This window comes from Protopterus annectens, chromosome 8.part0 (genome assembly GCF_019279795.1).
Source record: "Protopterus annectens isolate FY-2018-M chromosome 8.part0, PAN1.0, whole genome shotgun sequence".
In the NCBI taxonomy this organism is placed as follows: domain Eukaryota; kingdom Metazoa; phylum Chordata; order Ceratodontiformes; family Protopteridae; genus Protopterus; species Protopterus annectens.
In genome coordinates this window covers 1,000,768,319-1,000,792,764 of record NC_056741.1, presented here as the reverse complement: position 1 = coordinate 1,000,792,764, position 24,446 = coordinate 1,000,768,319, and the positions used below count along the sequence as shown (strand labels likewise).

Sequence of the window (24,446 nt, the reverse complement as noted above, 5' to 3'; positions counted from 1 at the left end):
TCAGTGTTTTCAGTGCTGTGGTGGAAAGTTACAGGTCAGGGCCAGGTAAGTGTGCGATTGTGTGAATGTGAGTGTTAGGGCGGATTAGGTGAGTTAGGGTTAGGGCGTGGGTTAGGTATGGGTGCGATTGTGTGGACGTGAGGGTTAGGGCGGGTTAGGTGAGTTAGGGTTAGGGAGCGGGAGAGGTGAGTGTGCGATAGTGATGGACCTTAGGGTTAGGTTTTGGGTTAAGGTAAGTGGATAGTTAGTGGTGTGTGTATAGTTTAGTGTAGGGTTAGGTGTCAGATTTTAGGTGTATGTGTGTGGATTGATGTTTGTTTGGTTTGCTTGTGTTGTGTGTATGTGTTTTGGAACAGTGATTTTTTTTCCCTAGGAAAAAAATCGCTGTTCTGACAGTTCGAGATTGTAAGCTTTCGCTTACATAGGGTCGATTAATCACCGTTCGCTTTTTTTTAACATTCGGTGATCTAATATAGACCCATATGGTCACATCCCAAAATAAATAGTATATTAGAAATCTGAGGAATGATAATAAAAGTCTATTTAAAACTTTCATTAAGCGTTTATTTGCAGTAATTATTACTAAGGATGTAACTTACTTGCAACTTTGTGCCACATGTTCTCTTGCTGCTGTCGAATGGGAATATTAACCTTCCATCTTGTAAAATCCCAGTACAGATAGGATCATTTAGGTGTAAAGCACTCAGTGGAAAGCCATCTGTAAATACCAGGCAGCGAGACAGAGAAACAAAACTGGTGTTGCCAGAACAGGAAATGCTGTAGTCTGGAAAAGAAAAACAGTGGTAATATGTGGAGCACAACTAAACATCAATGTAGTTTTGCATGATTTGTATGCACTGAAATAATTTAAGAAGTACAGGGTGTGAGCTATTGTAACTTAAAAATTGTTTATCAAATGAAACATGAAACAGTGTGGAGTACCATACATATCCTATGCAAATTTATCAAGGCTTTTGATAACAATCCCCCACTTAGGTATCACTGAGAAAGTCTCCCAGCTTGGGATTAACCCATACATCAATAGACAGGTAGCCAACTGGCTCACCAACAGAATGCATACTCTCAAATTTGGGTATTCCACCTCTACCAGTAGACCAGTTACCAGTGGTGCACTGCAAGGATCTATGCTGGGCCATCTACTGTTTGGAATCTGTTTCTCGGAAGTCCAGGCAAAAGTAGATGGTCTGTGGCTTACCAGGTTCATTGATGATTGCTAACTGGGCACAATCATTGAGTTCTCAAATGGTGTCAACATATTACAAAGGGAGGTAACACAGACAAATGATTGGTGCCAAAGCCACACACTAAAATGAAATGCAAAAAAGTGCATTATTATCCTCCTTGGCAAAGAGGAAGTCCCTGTAAATTACAGTATTGACAGCACTCCCCCCTCCCAGCTCCAACCCAGTGATGCAAGATTTGAGAACACAGGTTGACTGAAATCTAAACTTTGATCATCATTTGAACACAGTGGCAAGGAAAGCCTTCTATGTTGTGCATCTAATAAATTAAGGGAATCGCTTTCAAGAAGAATATTATAACTCCTCTGTACTCGACCCTCATCAGACCACTAATAGAGTACAACACGCCCTTTTGGATATACCTCACCAGATGCCTTCAGCAGCTAGAGAGACCACAGAGGTTTCTCATCAAGAATTTTCAGGGCCTCCTAAACATGACCTGCATGGAAAGACTGAAAACCTTGTTGTATCTTACAGGCTGCTGAAAGGCAATTTGTGCCTACCCTACAGAGCAGTCTCTGACCCTGCCATAATAGAAATGCTGGACATCCACAAATTAAATGAGACAAGAGTCGCTTGCTCCAGGATCTCAACCTAGCCTGTGACATTAATAGAGCATGCTGGATATACAGATATATCTCTCAGGGATTGCCACTCCTCTGGAATAACCTCCAAATTCATGTAAAGCAGAGCTCCTCAATGACCTTGTTTAAGTGCAATCTAGACAATTTGATGAAAGACCATAAATTCACCCCGGGGTGGCACCTATGTCCCGCATGGACAGGGCAGTCGGTGATGATCATTGACTCACTATGCAAATAATGACCATCTAACCAAGGTCAATTAGGGAAAATGGGTATAACATAGCTAGGCTTGTAAAGGCCCTAGGGCCATTAGCTTAGTAACCTCTTATGAACCTATGAACTGTTATACATTAGATGTGAACACATAAGAGCTCATGTTACTGCTCCTTTGTTATATTATTCTGGTAAGCATGTCACAAAATTTACAATTGTTTAATATTCATCACCTGAACTGTGGATTCAGCCTCAGACTTTCTCTTTCTAGTATGTTACATGTGGTTATGTTCTGCTTAATGAGCAATGTATGATCATGTGGCTATTCTTTCCAACACACAATCATGAAGCTTTCCAACTTATTTTTTGCTAGTTTACAATATTAATTTTATTTAGACAACTGTGTACAAATAAGTAGGATGCAGAACGGGAGGAGTCCTTTAATAAAAATATTTGGAATTTATATTTAATTTTTATTGATTGTCATTCACTTAAGGTGACACCATCTCTGGCATAGTATGTTATTCAATGTCTCTTGGGGAGGACAAAACTTTAGAAGGTGCAACACTAATTTTATGCTGGAATGCATCATCAAGTATTTGAGTGTGATTATCATGCCAAGTATGGAGGTGGAAACAACAATACACTGATTAACCCAGAATCAAAGGTAAAGGCATAACTGTCTATGCTGGCTGTGCGATTGACACAATATGAGTAACCTGAACAAAAATGATGTGTAAGAAAATGAAATTCAGTCTTTTTATTTCAAGGAATAAATAAGCTGTATTCAAAACTTAATGCATAAAAGATGACCAAACATCTGCTCACAATAAATTGATAAGACAAATACTTGTGAGGATACATAAATCATATCTGGGAATAGTACTAATTTCCCTACTCCACTTCAAATAGGTTGCCACTTTATGAGTGTTCCCCCTCTAGTATTAAATTAGGGATGAAAATTAAGGTTCAAATTACCACAACTGTAAATTTCAAGCTGTTCATAGGGGATTAGTAGGCTAATGACCCCAGGGAGCCTTTTTAAGCTTAGCCATGCTTACCAAGGTGAGAATCAAATAATGTACTTTGTGTCTGTGAGGTAAACACCTTATCCAGCCAACTCCCAGTCTTTTAAACCAACCCCCAGTGTATGCTGCTGTCATGTGATTATACAGTATGCCTTGTCACCCCTACCCCTAAAAGATAACCAACTACTGTGTTTCCTTTTGATGTCAGTCTGGTCTTTTGCTAGAGGTAAAGTCACCCACTTTTATAGTATGTGTTCTGTAGGTGAGCCAGGGCTTAATTCACATTCGGGAGAGTTTCTGTATAATACCTGAGTGGATGATTGTGTCAAATGCCTTGGCTAAGTCAAGACAGGCAGTACGCACTCTTTCACTTGTCCAGGGCTTTGGTGACTTTCTTGAAGAAGTTAACCATGTTTAACAGGCATGCTCTACCAATAACAAATCTGAACTTGCTTGGGTCCAGAGTTTGGAGATTACCTATGCCCTACTCATTGCTCGCTACCCATCTTGGATCCCAAATTTGTCATAATTTTTTTACAAGCAGGATATTTCAATTTTCAGTCATGTCTCCATCCATACTGAGTTCTGTACTACCCCTGCTGAGTCAATGATGTTACCCATCTAGCCGTCCATCTGAAAATGGCAAGATAGTGCAATGCATTCCTTTTTGTGACACCAGGTTACCTCCTGAACATGTCACCTACACCACGGATGGTTCATAGGTTCATAGGTTCATAGGTTCATACTAGGCTATCTGCCCAAGGGCATTTATAAGCCTAGCCCATAGTTATTTGGCTTTCGCCACCCCTTTAGTTAGAATAAAACTATGCCTATTATTTTGCTGTGCCTCTGTCAAGCAGTGACACTGAAGTAATCCCTGGGGTATATCTGCGATCCCCCATCCATTGGTCAAGATTCCTCTTGAACAAGGCCAGCGAGGTGCTCTGCCTCACATGTACCGGGATTTTGTTCCACAGCATAGGGAGTCTCTGGGTGATGAATCTGTCCCTCCAGCATGTTCTATTAATAACCGTGTCAAGGTTTGGTACCATGTTCCTGCAGCTTTGGGTCAACTGCATTTTCATTTTTCTTGACAGATGAATACAGGTATGCATCAAGACCTAACAAACTATGTATTACAGTGTAATAACATTGATTTTCAGGCAGATCAAAGCATGTGATAAAGTCAGATATTTTTACGCAAGTGAGAAATGTAGCTATTAGAACATAACCTGTAAATCGGAAATGCATTTTATTTTTATATTAAATGATCGACTTCCTATATTTATGTTGGTGGTTTATTTACTTGACTAAAAAAAAACAGATGTTATTTTGCAATACCTGAATTAACTTTTGTCAGACATCACTTAGATTTTATGATTTTCTGTTACTGACATAAAATATAAGTATTGGACTTGGGGTGTTTCAGCTTGTGTGTGTTTCATTCTATTCCTAAGTTTGCATCTTGCAGTGATTATGACATGCATAACACAGTTGAAGCTAAATAGTCTCTTCAGATAGATATACGTTAAGATTTAAATTTTACTTGTTAAACACTTTGAAAACAATAAAAGATAAATGTTTACAAGCAAAACACTATCACATGTACAATTAGGGCTACATACCATAGCTGCTTCTTGTCTGATTGTCAAATGTTTCAGAACAGTAGCACCCATATTGGCCATAATATTCACCACACCATTCCTTGTCTGTACACACTTGTGTTTCACATGGATTCCTCAAGGCTACAGATGAAGAAATAATAGTCAAATTATATAGCCAAGTCATCAGGACATACTATAAAATAAATAAATTAAAATAAAATAAAATAAATAAGAAAATACATGCACAACAAGCTGTCTTTTATTCTGGAATGTGGAGTTCTACATGACAGTCATACAAACAGAATGTCCTACAAAAACGATCAGAAGGAAAAGTAATCAGAAGATGTACTGCAAACAAGCCAGAAACCAAGACTAGCCCTGCACTTTGTGTCAAGAAACTTAATTTTTAATATTTTACTTAAAAAAAAAAAAAAAAAAAAAAACTGTTTGAGTTATGCCTGCATTACTTTAGAGGATATAAATTTTAAATATTGCCCGTATAAACTGAGAAAGTTGCTGAAATAATAGGTTTTGTGTTAGCATGTATTTTTTGATGGATATGAAGTCTGAAGCTCATTATTGAGTTTGATCCGAAATGATTTGCCAGAAAACCACACATTTTATGAGGTACAGACTAAAACTATGAGGCAAAAATCTGGACATTTGAGAGGCATGCTTTAGAGTTATGGCAGCATTTGCCTGCAGGAAGAGCATACAGACTGTCAATCTGACTTATACTATATATTGAACAATTCTTTATTCAAAATAGAAAGTGACTTATTTGCTCAGCAGGTAATTTGGAAAACAGAGTGGAAGTTCACTTGTGGACTTTGTACACAAATATGTCCAGCTTTTCACAATATTTTATTTCTTGCCATATTAATGTATTTAATAAATAAAGTCATATAGTTCTGTTATATTTGCTTTGTAACCTGCCTATTTAAAAAGGTCTCTGACTGTCGCACTTAGAAAAAGTTACTACTAACTGTGTAATGAGTTCTAAACTATTCTTCAAATAAGGTAATTATTTCCTGCAGCATGCAATAAATCACAAGCCATCTATGATGTTGAATATGTATTTATTAAGAAAATGTCCTAAAACTTGGTGTTACTTCTTACTGAAAAATACTTACGACAGTTTATCATGGTTTGCCATATTGGGATCTGGATGCCATGTGCTTCACAGACTTGCTGGTATGAACTGACCGCTGTGCACAACATCCCATTGGCTATTCCATAAAGACAAAGATCGTATACACAAGAAGAATAGTAAGGCTCAGGATCGACATGCCAGTGACAGTCAGCAAATGGCCCCGTTCTGTCAGTTATGATTTCACAGAGGATCTCATTCCTTGGTAAGTTGTCACATACAAATCCATTATCACTGTCATCTTCACACCTGATAGTATTGAAAAATAATTTATTTATAGGTTAATATGTGTGTGTGTGTGTGTGTGTGTGTGTGTGTGTGTGTGTGTGTGTGTGTGTGTGTGTGTGTGTGTGTGTATGTATGTATATATCTATCTATATATCTATATATATATATATATATATATATATATATATATATATATGTGTGTATATATGTGTGTGTATAAAAACTGTACGAACAAGTAATATATAGCTCTGCTGCCTTATGAAACATTTATAGGCAAATATCATTACATAAAATCAACATAACATAAACCAAAAATATAGCAATTAAATAAACAACATGCTCATACACTGAACTAATGTCCTGTTATGTCACTGATGGTAAAAATTAACTTTGTAAATTAGCCTATAGTTTGCTATAGCTATTCTTAGTGCAGATCTGATTAGTTATTAAACATGGAAGCTCAATGGCTAATGTTGATAGTTTTGAGAATTTTGTAATGTAGATTCATGAGGATAATGTCTGAGAACATTGCTTATCACAGAGACAATTATGACAAGGTCTGTGATCATAAGCAAAAATGGATATCAAAGAAATTTACCTTGTGAATGAAGCCTTATGGGTAAATTTTTTGACAACACTTTTAGAGAATGCATTAACAGTATTTGGTTATAATTAGAGACCCAGTCATAATTATTTTGCAATATATGGAGAGTTTTTGCTTCCTCGAACTATACTACTGATCAAATCAGCGCATCCTATAACTAAAAAGATCATCTCTACTTGACTCCAAGTAGACTATTCTCTATCTGTTAAACCTAGCACTTGCTCCTACAGTACTTATTACCTTGATACGGCACTCTTGTCATAGATAGTACCCCAAAAAGGCAACCCCCATTTCTCGGTCACCCACGTCCCCGGAATCTTTTTAAAGTTTTTTGTCTATCCTTCTAGCATGTCGAGGGATCAGTTGCTAGTGTCCTCTCCTGCTCAGCTGGTGAACCTGGGAATATTGAGGCAATGTTACAATTGCCTCATGTACACAGACAACCCTCTCCTCCTCCCACAAAACACAAATACATGCGAGAGATGCAACTATACGGCCAAACTGGAGGCTGAGCTCTCTCAACATAGGACTGGCAAGACCAGTCAGGAGGAGAAGGTTACCACACACACTATAGACCCAGTCTCACATAGTACCATTACAACCTCAAATCATACACATAAGCACACAAAGACATACTCGGAGGCTCTGATCAAAAATCTACCAAAACAGCAGAGGCCACCAAAGCAGACACCCAAACAACCACCACCTCAGATCACAACACCTGCAACACATAGACCTCACAGTCAGAGTGTCAAACAGTCACAGCCCTTAAGGCCAAACACAATGCCAGACACACTAGTCATTGGTGACTCCATAGTCAGACACACTGACGTCCCGCTCACCAGACTGAGTAAGGAGAAGGTCACAGTAAGCTGCCTGTCGGGCGCTAGAATCCACCACATAACGCAAGCACTCAGGTCTCTCAACAGCAGGTACAAATATGACTCAGTCATTGTCCATGCTGGTGTAAACGACCTGAGACGTACCTCCTTGGACTACATGAAAAGAGACATTGAGGAGCTCTCTGATTATGTAGCCCAGGCAGGTATGACCCTGACCTTGAGCAGTATCCTACCTTCACCAAGAATGATGCCACAATACAGAGATAAGATGATCAGCTTTAACAATTGGCTTAAACACTGGTGCCATTCAAAGGGGATCCAGTATCTGTCTGCCTGGGATGACATGCTGGACAAGCCACGCTGCTTCAAGGGCGGCTTGCACCTGTCACCCCTGGGATTCGGATATTGGCAAAGGCTCTTGCCACCCCATAGTGCCTTTTTAGGCAAGGCTCAAATTCTAAACCTACCACCCTAGAACACCAAAAAGGAAAAAAAACTAAGGGTAATGCTGCTCAATGCCAGAAGTCTAAATCTCAAAATGCACGCACTCGAGGCCCTTCTCAGTATGGAGAACATCGATGTCTGTGCTGTGACAGAAACCTGGTTCAAGGCTCCTGAGAGCACCCCAGCGCTATCAGGTTTTACCTCATATCATGCGTTCCGGCCCCAAAATCCGGACAATACCAAGAAAGGAGGGGGGGGTATCCATATTCATCAAGGACACCCACACCTCAAGACTGGTGGCAACGCACGATGCATCGGAGACCATCCAGGTGCAATTAACCGTAGGCAAGACTGCTCTGCAAATTGTAGCATGTTACAGGCCACCCTCACAAACTCAGGAACCTCACATGGCCTTCCTGAAAACACTAGAGGGGATAAATGTGTCACCAAATACCATCATACTAGGTGACTTCAATTACCCTAATATAGACTGGGAACACTACTCAAGCCCAAACACCCTAGCCCAAAAGTTCCTGGAATTCATAAACTCAAATGCCATGGAACAACTAGTCACCATCCCCACAAGAGGAGATAACATACTTGATCTCATCATCACGAACATGGGAGCACAATGTTCAACACCGGAGGTATACCCCTCACTGGTGAGATCAGATCACAAACTAATCTCGCTGGAGGTCCTCATCCCACCCCCACCTGAAATAAAAAGACCACAGTAAAGAACTTCTCAAAGCCGACTTCACACTTCTAAAGACTAGTGTGGTCTCCTTTAAGGCCCCGAGCCGGAGAAAACAGTACTCTAGCCGCTGAATCACTTACAAATGCCTTCTACCAGCACCTGCAGGACTGCATGGATAAGGCAATCCCAAGCAAAACAAAGACTCTTTGTACCAAAGGCAAGCGTCCAGTCTGGTGGACCCCAGCCATAAACAAACTCTACAACAAAAGGAGGAAGCTACTACAAGATAGAGCAAAATCCTTAAAAGGTAAGACACCCTTGATCACTATAAGTAAAAACTAAGAGCTCTCATAAAATCATCCAAAGCAAATTTCGAGAGAAAAATAGCTAAAGACTCAAAAGACAATCATAAGGCCTTCTTTAGCTATGTTAGAAACCTAGGAGGAAACTCCCAGATATGCTCAGAACTAGTTCAAAATGATGTGAAGATTACTGATCCTACAGACATTGCCAACATACTGGCTGACAGGTTCAGTGCAAACTTCCCCCAAAAGGAGAGATGTCTATACCAAAGCGATTGCAGCCCCCAAACATCTCCAGCGCCCAAGTGAGAACTGCGCTCACCAAAGCAAAAAAAACAGCATCCATGGGACCTGATGGTGTCCCCGGCTGTGTGCTCCACGAACTCAATGAGGAATTAAACCCACAGCTAGGACAGCTGTTTAATCAAAGTCTTACCTCTGGATACGTACCCACGGGGTGGCGCACTGCAACTGTGGTCCCACTTCACAAAGGCGGTGCCTCCACCGACCCTGGAAATTACCGGCCCATTAGCTTGACAAGCCTTATCTGCAAAGCCATGGAGAGGATCATAATGGACCTCATAAATAAAGACATAGGGAATTTGCAGACTTTGGATCCAACCCAGTTTGGCTTTGTCAAAGGCAGATCATGCCTTTTAAACTTGGTTGACTTTTTGAAACAGTCACCAAAGCCATTGATGAGGAAAGGCAGTCCATACAGCCTACCTCGATCTGGCTAAGGCCTTTGATACAATACCCCACTCGGGTATCATTGAAAAACTCATCAGCTTAAATGTTAACCCATATATCACAAGATGGGTTGCAAACTGGCTGAGTGACAGAACCCACAGGGTCAGAGTTGCTGGCGCCATGTCAGACTCAAAGCCTGTCACAAGTGGTGTCCCACAGGGCTCAGTCCTGGGCCCACTCTTGTTTGGCATCTACTTTTCCGAAGTACAAGCAAACACAGGAGGGTTATGGCTGACAAAGTTTGCAGATGACTGCAAACTGGGCCATAGTAGAAAACACATCTGACACAGATATCCTTCAGAAGGGTCTCACAGAAACGGATAACTGGTGCCAGAGCCACGGCCTAAAGTTAAATGCCAAAAAATGCATAGTCATACCCTTCGAAAAACAAGGTTACCCCTAGCTACCAAATAGGTGGCAATCCACTGTGCACAGAAGAAGTTATCAGGGACCTGGGGACCCAGGTTGATAGTAGTCTGTCATTCGACACCCATGTAGCTAAAGTAGTTAGGAAGACCTTCTACATTGCCCACCTTATCATGAAGGGATTCTCATCTAGATCAAGGGAGGTCATAGTCTCCCTTTACTCATCACTCATCAGACCAATGATTGAGTACAATGCCCCATTCGGAATGTATCTGACCCGACACTTGCAGCAGCTGGAGAGGCCACAAAAGTTCCTCACCAAAAGGATAAAGGGTCTCAAAATCTGTCCTATGCTGCCCGACTGAAAGAACTCCAGCTCTATTCAGTCGCTACCGCTTGCTCAGAGGTGACCTTTGCCTAACATACAAGGCCATGTCAAACCCAAGTATGATGAGTATGCTTCACCCCCAAAAATCTAGATCCATCAGAGCCACAAGGGCGGGAGACTTAAACCTCGACACGGCTATTAATAGGACGTGCTGGAGGGATAGATTCATCACCCAAAGACTCCCTATGCTGTGGAACAAAATCCCGGTACATGTGAGGCAGAGCACCTCGCTGGCCTTGTTCAAGAGAAATCTTGACCAATGGATGGGAGATTGCAGATATACCCCAGGGATTACCTCAGTGTCACTGCTCGACAGAGGCACAGCAAAATAAGGGGTATAGTTCCCCATACTAAAGGGGTGGCATAAGCCACAAAATGATGGGCTAGGCTTGTAAATGCCCTCGGGCAGATAGCCTAGTATGAACCTATGAACCTATGAACCTAATGTGATAACACCCCTTAAAATGATTGTGTGACATTGGAAGGTGAATAACAGCTTATTAGAAGTGCACTTCTCTTCTGACTGCTCCCATTTCTGTAGCAGTGCAAAGTGTATTAACAACTTTTAAAGCTAATAGTTGTTTTTGATCAGATCTCATGTGATTCCCTTCTGACTGGCAGTGCAATGTTCACTTTCTTCATAACAGCAAGGATCATATATAATATCCTTTAACTAGCATGTAGGGCATGGATCTTCTCTACAAATGCAATAAAATCATGAAAATGATAAACTTATGTGCTTCCCTGCTGCAAGACCTGATCTCCATTGTGCTTGGGGTACTTAACAAAACATCATTAAGGACATACTAAGCACTGCTAAAACTGGTTCTTATGCTAAATAACTAACATCAAACACAGCTGGATAGCAGAAGATAAAAAAGCCTTTAAAAGCACTTCATTCTGCCATACTTACAAGCAGAAAGAATGGTGGAACAAAGTGACTAACATCTTTTAAAAGCTGTTTTACATTTTGCCAGAAAAGCATTTTGTGTCTGCCTGCTGTATCTCTCAGCTGTCTCTGAGACTCCCTGCCCACATTAGTAATGGCTGCTAACCCTAACCCTAATGCTGCCCCTTCTCCCATCCCTAACCCTATACCTTAACTTAGTAAAAACCTTCTCATAACTACTATTCAAATGAATTTGAGGCTATTGTTATGGAGGGGGGGGGGGCAGTAAGAGTGAAGACCAGGAGAGGAAATTCTTTTCCTTTCTTGATGTTTTATGTCTTTGATATTTAAGGGTTCTGGTCTTCTGTATGTCTAAACTTCTTAATGTAATTTTTTTTAAATCACAACATTAAGAACATTTACTCTTATAGAGGACAACTAAGAGGAAGAAAGCGATTAAAACATAATCATCACCTTCTTGTTCTTCTCCAAGTCTTAACAGCCATTACAAGATGCAGCAAGCTTCCACTGATGATGTTCTGAACATATATCAAGTGGAAGATGACAAACAGGAGGATTCCCATATAAACACATAATTTTACCATTTACTGTAGATAGAAAGCTCAATATAAGGTTTATCATAAGGCTGTCATGTCCACAATATTATGTACATCTGTGAACATGTTCAACCACTGTCTAAGCAGCATCATTTTGACTTTTACTATCTTTTCATGACTTGTCATTGTATATATATTCAAGTGCTAAACAGGATTATTAACATATATATGAGATAAATGACTCATCTAAAAGCATTATGAAGTTCTGCTCATTGGACTGCAGTATTTCTGTATGGATCTCCCTTCTTGGATATTTATTTATTATATAAGGTTATGGATATGCAGGTGAAGCAAAATTGTTAAAGTAAACAACCTGATCTAGATAAATAAAACATATTGAATAGTTTACTATTAAATTACCCTGTAAGGCTGGTGGCTGATTTCCATCCATTACCAAACTGTTGGTCATTCATTGCTGCCATCCCATCTATCAAGCTCTTATCATCATTGGGATCATCATTAAAATTTCCACACATTCCACATAAAGAGTTCTTGTAGTGTTGTCCCACTCTAACAATTAAGGTGCTAAAGCCATCATAACTTATTTCAACTCCATCTGCCTTGAGAACAACCATGTCATTGAGCTGAGAAATGGATGCCAATGATCCAACATTTACTGGTAGAGTAACAGTAGCTCCATTCACCTAAAACAGAAAGTAATACATGAATAAAAATGAGGGAAAAGTTTAACGTAAGTGTTACTCATGCTGCAGAGTAACTATGAAACAGTATTTTAGAATAACAATTTATACATTAGTTATTATGAAATAACTAGGAAAGCTGTTCTACAGCATTTACATCTACAACTCCCTGAGGATGTAACTTGCTAAGTACAACTTTGACAAAGTTAAACTTCCCATTTGCTGATTTCTGTAGGAAATCACTACTGGTGCAGTTTTTTTAAGAGCATCAAAAGCAATGCATTTCTTTTGCACCAGTACTCATTTTTTCATTTAATAAGTTTGTGGGGTTGCTCCCCACAGAGGAGTTGCAGGGAGTATATCACCTCCATGCAAAAAAAAAAAAAAATTCTTGCATTTAATTTTTTTTCATGAAGTTAATTGCTTAAGCAGTTGTGCTTGGCAAGTTGGTTCCTTGGGAAAAGTTTGAAATGAAGCAATAAAGTAATTTTCTTTAATTTCTCTGTGGTATTTTAATAAATTTACAATTACATATCAGCTTCAAACAATATCAACATATATGTGAAAATTACCAAATCCTGAAAACAGATCCAGTTCTAGGAACCAGATTCTATTTTAAAATGGTATATAATAGTACTGTAAAACAAGTTTTAAGAGACTGTTCATAGGGTCAGCAGAAATCTGCATTCAAATGATTTGAATTTTGTTTTTCTACAACCAAAATAATGCAATGATGATGCCAATGATTTAACTAAAAATGTTCTAATAAGTAAATTAAAATAATTCCCATTATTACATAATAATATAGTAATATATTTAATTTGCTCTACTATGCCAAAATACAAATAGAAAATAGAGGTGAAGCATATACAAGCTATTAAATGCAGCTTGAAAAAGAAATTCTCTGTCATGTTTCTGTCTGTATTATCTGATAATAATTTTATAATTTTCTGTGTCATCTTAGATTATTTTGTCTAAGGTTCTTTGAATTTGCTAAAATCCAAGGCAGCCTTGTTTTATTGAACCTACTATTTCAACTTTCTAACCATAGTTGGTGGTACTGCTGTAGCGTTGTCGCCTCACAGTAAGACATTGTCATATTCGATTCTCAGCTAGATCGTCTTCTGTGGGGAGACATGTGAATGGGCGTACCTTCACTGAAGGTTGTACGTCAGGGCCAGCAACTCGGCACGTAAAAATCTACTGCCAATCATTAGCGGACCGGAGTTCCGCTGTGGCGACCCCTAACCGGGAAAAGCCAAAAGACACAAACAAACTATTTCAAGTTTCTATCATTACCACTTCAAAGCCCAACAACAGTTAACATACCTCTCAACTTCTTTGGTCAAGGACAAGCCAAAAGTAATGAAGGACAAAGGCTCAAAATTACAGAATTTTAAATATTACTCTAACACACTAAGATTGTTAATATAAAGTAGGTTATTGCAAAAACATGCATTTTCCAAATAATGTTTGAAATGCTTTTTTCTAGCACTGTTGACTATTATCATCAGTTATTTACTAGGAAATTAATTTTTTGAGAGACAGGGCAAAAATATGAGCCAAATTGAGCATATTCTGTAAAATCAGGGGAAGTTGAAAGCTATTATACCCAATAAAAGTAAATTGATATCAGCCCTATCATGAGAAAATGGATTCTAAAAATGCTTGAAAAAATAAAGTATACAAGGCAATGAATGTGATCTAACAGAATTCACAATACAATTTTTAGGAAACTAACAAGAGGGGTAATCTCTGAAATAAAATCACAAGAGTATAATTGTCCTGAAAAATGAGACAGCAAATTTTATTTTTTCCTCACAAGATCTATTTTATGTACTTTGATAACTGTCTGAATGGCTTGTATAAGGATCCTTTTCAGCCATAATCCAGGTATAATAGCAAGGAAATAAACTTGATTCATACACAATGGAAAAGACAAATATATGATTCACATAGTATGTCTCAAATGAACAAGTCAATATATACATGTTCAATAAGAACATAGAAAGTCACCCTATATGCATCACAAGAAAACAGTATTCTTGCTGAATGTTGAATGTGAACAACCAAAGAGATGTGTGTATGATATAAGGGTATAGCAAATGTTATTACAGAGATCTCAGAATAACATACTGTGTTATATAATGGGCAATCTTACATATATCAAAAAAGAATAAGTGAACATTATATTCATAATACAAGGAAATATATGCATTTGTTAAGCTTATCCTACATTACAAGGCCTTCAGACTGGCTAAAACACGTTTGGTAATGGCATATTGCCTCCTGCTGAACTAGTAGTGCAAAGGTAGCTCAGGAGAGCTGGTATTTGAGGTAACATTTACTTGTGCTGACAATAGATTAAGCACACAGGAACATAAGAGCAATACAAGGCAAGTTATTATGATACCTATAAGATGTCTAGCCACATACACCTTTAAATAGACATACTTAAGCATTCATGTCTCTCTTTTCAAGGAAATAATAGTGCACAGTTTTCAAGCTGAGCAGGGTTGTACATGACAGCCCAGGTGGCAATTTTGTCTACTGAAATAGAATCAAGAATAGCCTTAATGGTAGTGAAAGTAGTAGTTTGTTTGACCTGTAGAGGTAACTTATTCCACAGACTGGGAATACACTGAGTTATAAACCTATGTTTCCAGTGAGTCTTGCTCATGTCTTGGTGTAGATTTAGGTCACTAGTGCGGGTGTTCACAGAAACACTGGTTTTGCAAAGAAACTTGCTGTTTAATAGGACGGAGGCTTTCATGTTTTGAAAAGCAAGACACAGGTCATCTACAAAGAGTCTGTTAGGCTGCTGACTATAAGGAGAGCTGTGCTGATCTGTCAAGATAGTTGAAGGATTTATGGCATTTAATTTCCTTGGTAGGGTATTTTTGACACCTTGATAATTTTGCAATATGCTTTGATTTATAAATACCAAAGGGGGGAGTGTATTCAATGCTAGGTATGACGAGGAAAGACTACAGTGGCAGGATTAATTATTTTACTCTTGAAGATATTCCCCTGGAAATTAACTATTCCATATAGAAGTATTTCCTGTCTATGGTGGAAACTTACTGACTGAATGAGAGAGAATTGTCCATGTAAGTAACCATGTCTCTTATGACCTTGTCTGTCTGAAGAGGAGTATCATTTATAACATGCAAGGTTTGAACAGCTTTTTGACGAATGCCACTAGACTGCATTTTTTTGCATTTAACTTGAGACAGTTTTCAGTGCACCAAGAAAGTGCACATTCCAACACTTTTTGAAGCTGTTTAGTATCAGTGGAAAAGCAGATAATACAGTCATCAGCATACTTGGTGAACCCACACTTCAAGATGTTGGACTGGATGTCTACAAAATAAACATCAGACAAGTGGGCACCCAGCATTGATCTCTGTAGTATCCCCATTAATTTCAATTTTACATTTAGAGAGGGTGCCAGCAACTTGCACAGCCTTGGATCTGTTGGATAAGGTTTACATTAAGTTAATCTAATTGTTTAACAGTACCAGCCAGTAGGTTAGTGTCAAGTGCCTTGGTCAGATTATGATATGTAGTGTACACTGAGTGACCACTGTCCACAGCCTGTGTGACCTTTTCAAAAAAACTTACTAGTTTCAAGAACCAGGACATGCTTTTCACAGAACTAAACTGATAGGGATGTAGATCAGTTAAGTTATCTGTGCCTGCATAAATTAGTTCTACTATGATATGGTCCTTTTCTGGCATATAAGGCTGGTGACTGAAATTGATACATCTATAATTGCCTGGATCTGTAGACAGGCTACCCTTGTGTAGGAGAGTCTCAGAGGCTGTTCTCCAGGTTTCAAACACGAACCCTCTGGGTAGGCTGAGGTTGTACAGATTATGTAGAGGCTTGCATAGTACATACTTGGCAGAGATGACAATTTAGTATGGTATATTATCTGATCCCATGAAAGTATTATTTTTAATTTTTGAGCAGGATTTTAAGACTTGTGCCAATGTGATTTCAAGGAACACTAGATTTTCTGGGATACTGGGAAAACAATGTGGGTAGGTGGGGAAAAGTTTGTACTACATTTGTTTGCTAAAGTATTAGCTATGTTCTTGGGATTGGAAAAAAAATGTAATGTTATACATAAACTAAGTGCTTTGTGGGCATTATTGCTGACTTTGCTGACATAACTGAAGAAAGATTCTAGTTTCCTTTGGTATCTGTGGCCTCCTCAAGCTTCCTGTCTTATTTACATTTTTTAATATTACCCATAAGTTCTTTGCTGGTATATTTCAGTGTGGTCCTGAGATAAGAAATACAAAGATTGCTTACAGCTTTTCATTCTTTTCCTTTTTTGATACGATTCGTTAATGCAGGAATTCCACCAAAGGAGTTTAGCCTTGAATTTACCATTATATTTACAGCAGGCCGGTACTAACTTTTCCATGTTGCCAAATGATGGAGGACAAGGCTAATCTAAGTACTCGAGGATTGGAGGGAAGGTATTATAGCAGATCCTGACGATTTATGGATGAAAATTATTTAGGGCTATAGTCTGAAGTTAGGTTAGATGGTAACTAATTTAGCAGTACTAAAGACAATGTTAGGTTTGCCAAGAATGATGAATAGTAGTGATTTGCTCATTGACTAATATCCTTAATTATGGAGGAAAAGGATACTACTGTGGTATCTATTATGTAAGGTCATGGAGTTTGTCAGAAGTAAGCAGTTTCGTGTAACTATTCACATTTTTACATGTTTAAATACGTTTATTGTCTTTTGTTTTTCTTCCTCCATCTCTGTTATTTAGTCAAAGTGAATGAGTGTATTATCTTTGATTTGTAATTCCCCTGGGTTATGCATGCACACTAGCCAGTAACCCTAAAATAGTAACACTTGTCTGTTTCATTATTTAATGCCTTTCCAAGGAAAGGGTGGTCAGTTTCTTTTTTATCATGTTAGAGGAGATAGCTCTAATGGAATGGTGCTGCTTAGTTGAAGCTTTTCTGTCTTACTGGTTTGACAAACTGTGAAGTTTCAGTGAATTATTTGTCTCTTAAGGCTGTATGGAGAATAGTCGATGCATACTTTTTATTGGAAAAAAGGGGAAAGTATTTGCTGTAGAGTTAGTCAATGGTGCTCATTACCAGGACTGAAAGTTAATGAGCAACAGATTCTGTTTACTGTAATTTGTAGAATTTTGTGTTGGTAGATGGGGTTAAGGTAATCAAATGAAGGCCATATTCCAACCTTGGAATAAGAGTGAATTTTTTTTGCTAGGGCAGTTCTGGATTATTCAGTGATATGATCAGATATGGAATAGTATGCTTTTAGTTATTTGATGTATTTGTCTGTTAATCTAGAGCCTTACAGACATCATAAAAATGGTAAGTATGACAGAACACTTACGTACAATTGATTGTGTTTACCACATTTAGAAAGAAAGAGTTAAGAGGGCTCGAGATAAGCAGATCAGGGGAGAGCCAAAGAGTTTTTTTTTCCCCACAGCAAAGGCAGTGGAGAAATAGTATAGTATTCCTGAGGAAGAAACAGGTTTACAGGCAGTGGGTGAATTCAGGAATGCAGAAGTCAGACATAAAGCCAGCTTTACGTGAACTTGGGAACATAATCTTTTGGACAATAAGACCAGTAAATTTGGGTAGGAGGGCCAAGTGGACTTTATAGACCCATTTTTAAATCACTAAATAATACATTTTATTACTAAGGATGAAATAAATCACTGTGGCAGCTTCACAACTACTATATATGTTTTACCATATTCTTTTCAATTCCCAAACACTGACAAAAGAATTTGGGTATGAGATCTCTGATGAGTGAACATTCACTTAGAACTTTCACTGAATGCCTACTGTAACCTGATCTACCTGACTGTATGATTTTGCTGAAAGATGATAGCACTGTGCGATAGCACTGCAGTGAACCTGTCTAGTGTTTTCCTTTCTCTATAGTGAAAAACAAATAAATATGTTATATTTTATGTCAAATGGTACTGAATCCTCACTGATAGTTGTAGGATAGCTGTTGAATTGATCTCCCCAAAACTGCTTCTAAGTGGCTTGGGATCTGGAAAATATCAGTATCTTATTTTATCTAAATGATACACTGAAGCATAAACCTTAATAACATGTCCAGGACAGTTATTGAGGATTTTATTTTTTTCCAAAATGTTTTTATTCATTTTATAATACAATAACTTAACAGTATAGTAACAAGAAAAAAAAAACTACATACAATGTCCATAGCAACTAAAAAAAACAATATACATAGGAAAACACTTAATATTTCTCTATCAGATTAGACAATTTTATCCAAGCAATTAAATGATGAGTTATGTTGTTAGTCTTTGCTTTTATAGTAGCAATATCATTCTTACAAATGTATTTCACAAGATGAATAAACTCAACTTTAAAGACGGAAGTAGATTGGGATTTCCAATTTTTAGTAACAATTTTCCTTGCTATAGAGAGGATAGAACACAGTAAAAATGTTTGGTTTTTAGGAATGACTTCAGAAACAGGAACACTGAAAAGGATAAGGGAGTCGGAAATTATACAGTTGTCATTCCATAGAGCTTTACAAAGATATTTAAAGTTTAAACAAAATGGGGAAATTATTTTTCAATTAACAACCATATGTATCCAGTCAGCATCAGGGTGTCCACATCTCCAGCATTTCATTTCATCTTTCTTGCACATTATTGCTAGTCTATGAGGGGTGAAAAAACATCTATGTAAAAATTTCCATGTGTATACATGCCAGAACAGGGAAGATGTGGATTCCTTCACCAACTGTAAAACAAAGTTTTTTTATCCACAAACCACAAAAGTAACAATTAAAGAAAAACACTGAATGCCAAGAACTCCACTTCTTTAAGTTAATATCAGAAATACAATTTATTCAGCGACTGCAGAATTTTATAATCAGCACTAATGAAGAAAAGCCACAAATCCGTAGAACAATGAGCTGAAATAGCAACTGATATTATAATAATATCACAGATACTTGAAGCTGGAAAAGCACAAGAACCAATATAACCTCCTTGCACCTCGGCCAAACACCCTTTACAGAGTAATGAATTAGATTTAACCTAACATTTACATACAATACCAACTAATCAATCAATTAAATGAATCACTAGAATTCTAATTAATAGAAACAACATTTCACATTCTAAACTGTATACCAAATGTTAAAAACAGTAATACATAAGTATTACATAAAACTCTTCCAATTACATTCCCTATTTAAACCCATGGGTTGTAAAGTATTGTATTTTAAAATTAAAATAGATTCTTTCTTTCTTAGAAGGTGTTTTACCCTATTCTCACTTGTATAATTTGAGTTAATTTGTTCTAACACCGTGACTTTAAATTTTAAAGGTGCCCCTCCATGTTTAACATTGCTATGTTCTCCCAAAGGACTAACTATTCCATGATTTTTTATATCTCTTATATGTTCTTTAACTTGTTCAGGTAAACCTCTTTTGGTTTCTTCCACATAAAATTTATTACATTCACATCTAATGGCATAAATCACACCTATGCTTTTATATGTAAAGCTATCTTTCATTTCAAATTTTTACCATTTATTTCTTCAAAAGTTTCAGTTATATATTGGCACATAGAACATTTGATACATGGCTTAGTGCTTATATCCAAACTTAAATTTCTTATTACTTTATTTGGTCTTTTATAAACTCTATGTACCAAAAAATCTTTAAGATTCCTACCTATTTTGTAGGACAATTTAAGTTGCAAATCCTAAAGTGAAGGTGTGTCCCTTTTTATTATATTCCAGAAACCAACAAATATTTTTTTCAGTTCATTTGAAAAAATGGTGTGCTTGGACACAAAAACTATAATTTGTTGTAAATCCCATTCCTTTTCATTATTAATCCTTGATTCATATCTACATCTACTATTATATCTCATTATTCTCTGCCCAAATACTTTATTATAACTTTCTAGAAATAATTGTTCAGAATAGCCTCTTTTAATGAACATATGACTAACCGCAATGGCCTCTTTTTTAGCCTCTTCTACATCAGTGAATAGTCTTTTAGACCTTAAGATTTCACCATATGGAAATGCTTGTACTGTATGTACAGGATGACAACTATTAGCATAAAACATATGAATGGGCTTGCCAAATTTTCTAAATATTCGAGTTATTATATTTCCCTTATTAGTTCCTTCCAGCATCAGATCTAAATAATTAACTTTATTTCCTTCTTGCAAACCATCATATTTAATCAGAAATCTACTATTATTCAAATAATCAATACAATTTATTACTTCATTTCTGCCACCTTTACAGATAAATATCAAATCATCTATATATCTAAAATAATTTACAACATACTTGTTAAAAAATGAACTTCTATAAATGCGGCTATATTCAACCAACCCCATGAAGAGGTTGGCATACATGGGGGTGAATACTGCCCCCCATTGCTGTACCCTGTAACTGTTGATACAGCCTGCCATCAAATTCAAAAATATTATTCACCAAGCAAAAATGTGTTAACTCATTTATGTATTCAGTTTTAGGAATATCTCCCATAAAATAACTAAGAGCCTCCATACCAAAATGATGTTGTATGCTGGTATATAAACTTATAACATCTATAACCAAAAAATACATATCGGATTGACAGCTTATTTTTGATAATTTCTTCAGCAAATCCATTGAATCTTTAATATATGCTAGAAGTTTAACCACAAATTTAGCCAAACATTCATGTAAAAAACAGCCTATTTGATGCATAAAATAACCTGAAGCTGACACAATAGGTCATCATGGTGGATGAACAAAACTTTTATGTATCTTAGGGACACAATAAAATGTAGCAATTATACTATCTTTACTGGTAAACTTATCATAAACATCTGTTGTAGAAAAATAATTTAATCGCAGCCCCTTTTGTATTAATCGTTCATATTCATGCATAGCTTGCAAATATCTTGTTTCTTGCACTTGACAATATGCTTCAGTGTTATTAAGATGTTGCATACACATTTGATAGTAGTCTTGATTTCTCATAACTACTAACTTGCCCCATTTATCAGAGGGCTTAAATACCAAATTGTGCTGCTCACTTAATTGTTTTAAACTATTCCATTCTTGCTTGGACATGTTATACATTATGACTTTCTGGTTGAATTCATTTAACTCTTTTTCTATAGTCACATTTACAGCTGTATTAAAACGTAAAATATTCTCATTCTTAGTAGGTGGCATAAAGTTACTATTAACCCTAATATGAGAAGTATCTAATCTACTATAAGCATTTGTATCCATAACGGAATTACAAGAATAAAAACTTTCATTAGATTCTGAGTCACTTACTTCATTTGATACAATATTTTCAGTATTTCTAACTTCAAAAAAAAAATCCTTAATATGCATTTTATGAACAAGTTTAAAGATTTCACTTTTAAGTTTATATAGTCTAGAAATGACTGTGAGGATAAATTTTAAACCCCTATTCAACACGGCCATTTGACTATCATTGAAAACATATCCTGAAAGATTAACAACAAAAGGATCTGAATTATCAGGCCATACCTGACTAATATGTCCATTTTCCTCGCTTACTATATGGTCCATAATTCTGTTCCCTATTACCCCCATGTCCGAACCATGTTCTCTTTTTGGTCCCCATGTTGTTGACTGGACCACGAAAAGTTCTCTGAAATGATTTCCCTTGTTGAGCTGCAGGTAAACAAGGGAACTGTTCTTCTTCATCTCGTTCTTCTGCTGAAGAAACCGCACTTTCCGCTGATGTGTAAAAACTGGAACGCCGTTCTAATCCTACCTGTACTCTTTGAAATTTAACTCTATGACATTTAGGTTTTTGATAGGTAGAAAGCACAAAAGCTTTTTTATTGTCATAGTCTCTCAAGTCTCTCTGTAACTTGATTTTTTTTTTTTTTACGATTAAGAAGTTCTTTTTCGTAGGAGACTAGTCTGTTATTAATATCATTCAGAAAGTTTTCAAGTGAAGCATTCGAAGTGTGTTTTTCAATCTCAGCACATAATTTTTTAGTCTCTGCTTTCAATATGCTTCACTTAAGCATGTCCCTTTCTATAAGGATGGCAACCCACTTACTGCTGCACCTGTGAGCTGCCGCTATCCATCATTCATAGAACATATGTTCTTGTTCATCACTTAATAAAAAAGGAGTAAATGACTTTTAACAGTATGTAGTCCTCTTGGGGTGATGTCCAATTTTTGTTAATGCGGCAGACTATGAATATTGTAAAAAACGGATGTTTCTTTATATACCAATTTCTCTATTTGTGCACACAGTTCTTGTGCTGCTGGTTGGTTAGACACTTCTGTCCTTTTCCCAATCATGGCAAAAAGGTTAACATTCTGATCCTATCTATTTTTCTCCCATTTTTTTAAAACACTTGATTGTAATTCTCCAGTTTGACTACGAGGAATGTTAACCTTGTCTTGTTCAACAATAATGTTATTGGTAGTTAATAAACTTATGTTCTCACCTTCACGGCATGATAAATCCATCCCACTTCTTGGAAGATGCGGGGTAAAGAAGTAAAGGAGTCACTGGCCATTGAAAAATCCATGAACCACAAAAGTAAGAAATAAAGAAAAAACACTAAATGCCAGGAACTCCACTTCTTTAAGTTAGTATCAGAAATACAATTTATTCAGTGACTACAGAATTTTATAGTCAGCACCAATGAAGAATAGCCACAAATCAGTAGAACAATGAGCTGAAATAGCAACTGATATTATAACAATATCACGAGGGTGGCTACGGTGGTGCAGCGGTTAGCGTTGCCACCTCACAGCAAGAGGTTCTCTGGTTCAATTCTCGGCTGGGGTGCCTTCTGTGCGGAGTCTGCATGTCCTCCCTGTGGTCACGTGGGTTTCCTCCAGGTGCTCTGGTTTCCTCCCATATCCCAAATGCATGCTGTAGGTGGATTGGACACTCTAAATTGGCCCTAGGCATGAGTGTGTGTGTGTGTGTGTGTGTGTGTGTGTGTGTGTGTGTGTGTGTGTGTGTGTGTGTGTGTGTGTGTGTGTGCCTTCTGTGGAAGGTTGGACGCCAGGCTGGCAACTCGACACCGTAAAACTCCAATGTCAATCATGAGCGGACAGGTGATTTGCTGTGGCGACCCCTGACTGGGAAAAGCCGAAAGAAGAAGATTATAACAATATCACAGATACGTGAAGCTGGAATAGCACAAGAACCAATATAACCTCCTTGCACCTCGGCCAAACAGCCTTTACAGAGTAATGAATTAGATTTAACCTAACATTTATATACAATACCAATTAATCAATCAATTAAATGAATCACTAGAATTCTAATTAATAGAAACAACATTTCATACTCTAAACTGTATAACAAATGTTAAAAACAGTAATACATAAGTATTACATAAAACTCTTTCAATTACATTCCCTATTTAAACCCATGGGTTGTAAATATTGTATTTAAAAATTAAAATAGATTCTTTCTTTCTTAGAAGGTATTTTACCCTATTCTCACTTGTATAATTTGAATTAATTTGTTCTAACACCGTGACTTCAAATTTTAAAGGTGTCCCTCCATGTTCAACATTGCTATGTTCTCCCAAAGGACTAACTATTCTATGATTTTTTTGTATGTCTTATAGGTTCTTTAACGCGGTCAGCTAAACTTCTTTTGTTTTCTCCAACATAAAATTTATTACATTCACATCTAATGGCATAAGTCACACCTACGCTTTTACATGTAAAGCTATCTTTCATTTCAGATTTTTACCATTTATTTCTTCAAACGTTTTTGTTATATATTGGCACATAGAACAT

General features: G+C 37.2%; 1 protein-coding gene across 1 annotated transcript in view; it reads right to left on the bottom strand.

Moving 5' to 3' along the window:
- LOC122808382 (alpha-tectorin-like) overlaps positions 1–24,446 on the bottom strand; it is a 182,503-nt gene that overhangs the window by 44,392 nt on the left and 113,665 nt on the right. The window contains exons 4-7 of the mRNA XM_044079347.1: positions 12,329–12,612; positions 5,825–6,090; positions 4,713–4,832; positions 600–784 (exon numbers count right to left, since the gene is read on the bottom strand). Of these exons, the coding sequence (XP_043935282.1) occupies positions 600–784; positions 4,713–4,832; positions 5,825–6,090; positions 12,329–12,612 (855 nt within the window). The remainder of the gene's footprint in view (positions 1–599; positions 785–4,712; positions 4,833–5,824; positions 6,091–12,328; positions 12,613–24,446) is intronic.